The following is a 2,835-nucleotide window of genomic DNA, read 5'->3' on the forward strand; positions in this document are numbered from 1 at the left end:
AACTTGAGGACAAGTTTTGAACAATTCAAAAACTTTTGGATATTCATAACTTATGAGTTTTAATTAAGTGTTTAAAACTTTTAATGAAGAGTCTCTTTGAAATCCATAACTTGAGGACAACAAGTTATGGAGTCCATAAAAACATTTATTAGAAAAAACTCTTCAAAAGTGTAACTTATGACTTCTTAAAAAACATTTAAAAGAAAAAACTTTTGGAATTCCATAACTTGAGGACAAGTTATGGAGTTCATTCAATGTCATAAAGATCAAGAATTATACTATCAAACAATTTGCACATAATTCCTATGATCTATCAAAACTCATAAGTTCATGAACATTCATAATCAACAACTTTCAAGAATCATATAAGCATATATAAACTTGAAACTTTGATTATAACTTTGAAATTGGTCCACCATCATCATTACCACATCAAAAACAGGTTTTATAAGTTCAAAACAGTTTAAGGTAATGATTCTAGACCAATTCCAGCACGAAAACTTGAAAATCTGCACTCAGGCCTGCCAACTCGTCGAGTGCATGAACTGACTCGGTGAGTTGGTTGCATATTCAAATGGACTCGGCGAGTTCCATGAAGGACTCGGCGAGTCAGCTGCGCATAATGTAGTTTTTCGACATTTTTCAGCAATTTGCATCAAGTATTCAAGAAAACAAGCCTAGTCTCTGATACCACTGTTGGGTTTTGAGCATTCTAACACTCCTAAGTGTACATGCAACCCTAATAAACCTTGGATCTATGTTTTCTCTAAAACACATGCAAATAATAATCTCCAAGGTTTACATCCTAACTAGCATGGCATGAAGAACTAGAATCATAAAACACTAGAAGAATGACATACCTTTTGATAGTGATTGATTGCTTGGAGTTTGAGAGCCTAGCACCAATAATGTGAATGCCTCAAGTGGAATCACAAATAACCACAAACTTGGAAAAACCTTGAGAGAATAATATGCTATGTAGAAATCGGCCACCACAAAGTCTCACACAACTAGTTGCCATTTCTTGCAATATGTGCATCTTTATATAGTGTGGAGGATTAGGGTAAACCCTAATAACCCATGTCTTTTCCTTTCCAAGGATCCATGGGTTAAAAGCTCCATGGATCATCCATGGACCCCCATGCATGCTTAGCCCATTCCTAATGAGTTTAAGCCCACATTATATAAAATGCAATAGCCGATGTTTAATTAGTCTTCCTTTTAATCACTAAATTAATTCATAATTAATTTAAGACTAAAACTAATTAAATAACATGACTTCATATTAATATATTATAACTTATAATATATTAATAAATCATAAACATACTATTCTCATAAGATTATCCATATAAATTGTTCGGGTGAAGTGCAACCCAAATGGACCATGTTGGGTCGGGTCAAGTATATACCAAATAAGTTATGGACTTAGACACCTTATCCAACAAAAAGTTACCTGATTGTTAACTCTGCCAGCTGGCACTGCATGTTCACTTGGAGCTGTAGGCAGATTAAGCTCTTCATTCATATCGGGCTCATTATCAGGTTGAAGATATGAAGGTACCCCTTCACCTTCAGTTTCTTGACCCATGTCTGCCTCCAAAGCATCAAGTTCTGAAACATTTCCATAAAGTGAAGTTAACATTTAAAAAAAGACAAATAATAAAAATAAATTTTTGCTTACCACCCATGAGATCATCTTCATCAATATCATCTAGCACACTGTAACTTCTACCAACAGATTCTTGTATCTCACTGCTTATATCCATCATGTCCATCATTTCATCTTGCATATTCTAAACATAAAAACTAGATTAAATGGTCTATAATTATAAAGTATCAAAAGAAAGATATTCATAATATTTATACTAACATCAATGTCTTGTATCTTCACAGTTTTCATCATTCCTTTCAGCTCTTTGTTTGCTAATTTCAAAGTTCTCATATGCAAGATACAAAATTTAAAGATAAGTCTTTGATCCCATTTGAAGCAAATGCTTGATAATTGTGACACATACTATTTGCTGAGCATCTTTAATCCCTTCTGAAGTGAATGCAACTTGATCCAGGTTGAATGTTTGATTGTACAACATGTCACATTGTCCTTCTTACCTGCTCAAGTATAACTTACTTTCATTATCAACTTTCTATCTTTGTTTGGAATATGTTCAAGTTGTTGATGGAAGCTCTTGGGTTCATAAAACAGGATGTACGTGTAAGTAAGATAAAATCTTCATTTCCTTCTTTCTTATTATTCAGATTTTATAGTGTATGATTTTATGATTTGGATTGCAATGAAAAAGATTAGATATAGAGATGCTCAAGTCTCTGCCACCATATTCACCTGAGCAACAGGAGTACATCACAGCCATCCAAAATGAGGATGGATACAATTGGGGGTAATTCTAATTCAGGCACTTTAATTCTTGATTCTAAAATTTGTTTTGTTCTAAACTTTGAAAATTTACTCTCTTTTTTTTTCAATAAAAAGTTATAATCATGTGCTATGGGGAGTTCCTACAGGAAGCTATGCAACTAACCCTAATGGTTCATGTTGTATAATAGAGTTTCGGAAGATGGTTTAGGTTAATATTTATTCATCTTCATAATTTATAATTAGACTTTTAAAAGATTTATTGGACTTAATTTTCATGATGATGTAATGGAATGCAGAGACTTAATTTTATAGGTTTTCGTGTTGTATTGGATGTTGTTTACAGTCACCTACATGGAAGTGGTCCTGTAGGTGACAACTCTGTGCTTGACAAGGTTGTTCATTTGATTCTCAAGCTCCATTTTTTATATGTTCAATTAAAAATGGTAATTTTGAATTGT

The 2,835-nt window shown here is 32.9% G+C and overlaps 1 protein-coding gene across 1 annotated transcript; it reads right to left on the reverse strand.

Moving 5' to 3' along the window:
- Window positions 1–1,313: 1,313 nt before the first annotated feature.
- LOC111908003 (vacuolar protein sorting-associated protein 60.2-like) lies at window positions 1,314–2,372 on the reverse strand. Its single transcript, XM_023903811.3, has 5 exons — window positions 2,345–2,372; window positions 2,021–2,107; window positions 1,874–1,947; window positions 1,685–1,796; window positions 1,314–1,614 (listed from the first exon to the last, which is right to left on the reverse strand). Exons 1-5 carry the CDS (start codon window positions 2,370–2,372, stop codon window positions 1,421–1,423), a joined length of 495 nt encoding a protein of 164 aa, XP_023759579.2. The 3' UTR covers window positions 1,314–1,420.
- Window positions 2,373–2,835: the final 463 nt, after the last annotated feature.

The sequence above is a fragment of the Lactuca sativa genome, chromosome 5, assembly GCF_002870075.4.
Source record: "Lactuca sativa cultivar Salinas chromosome 5, Lsat_Salinas_v11, whole genome shotgun sequence".
NCBI lineage: Eukaryota > Viridiplantae > Streptophyta > Magnoliopsida > Asterales > Asteraceae > Lactuca > Lactuca sativa.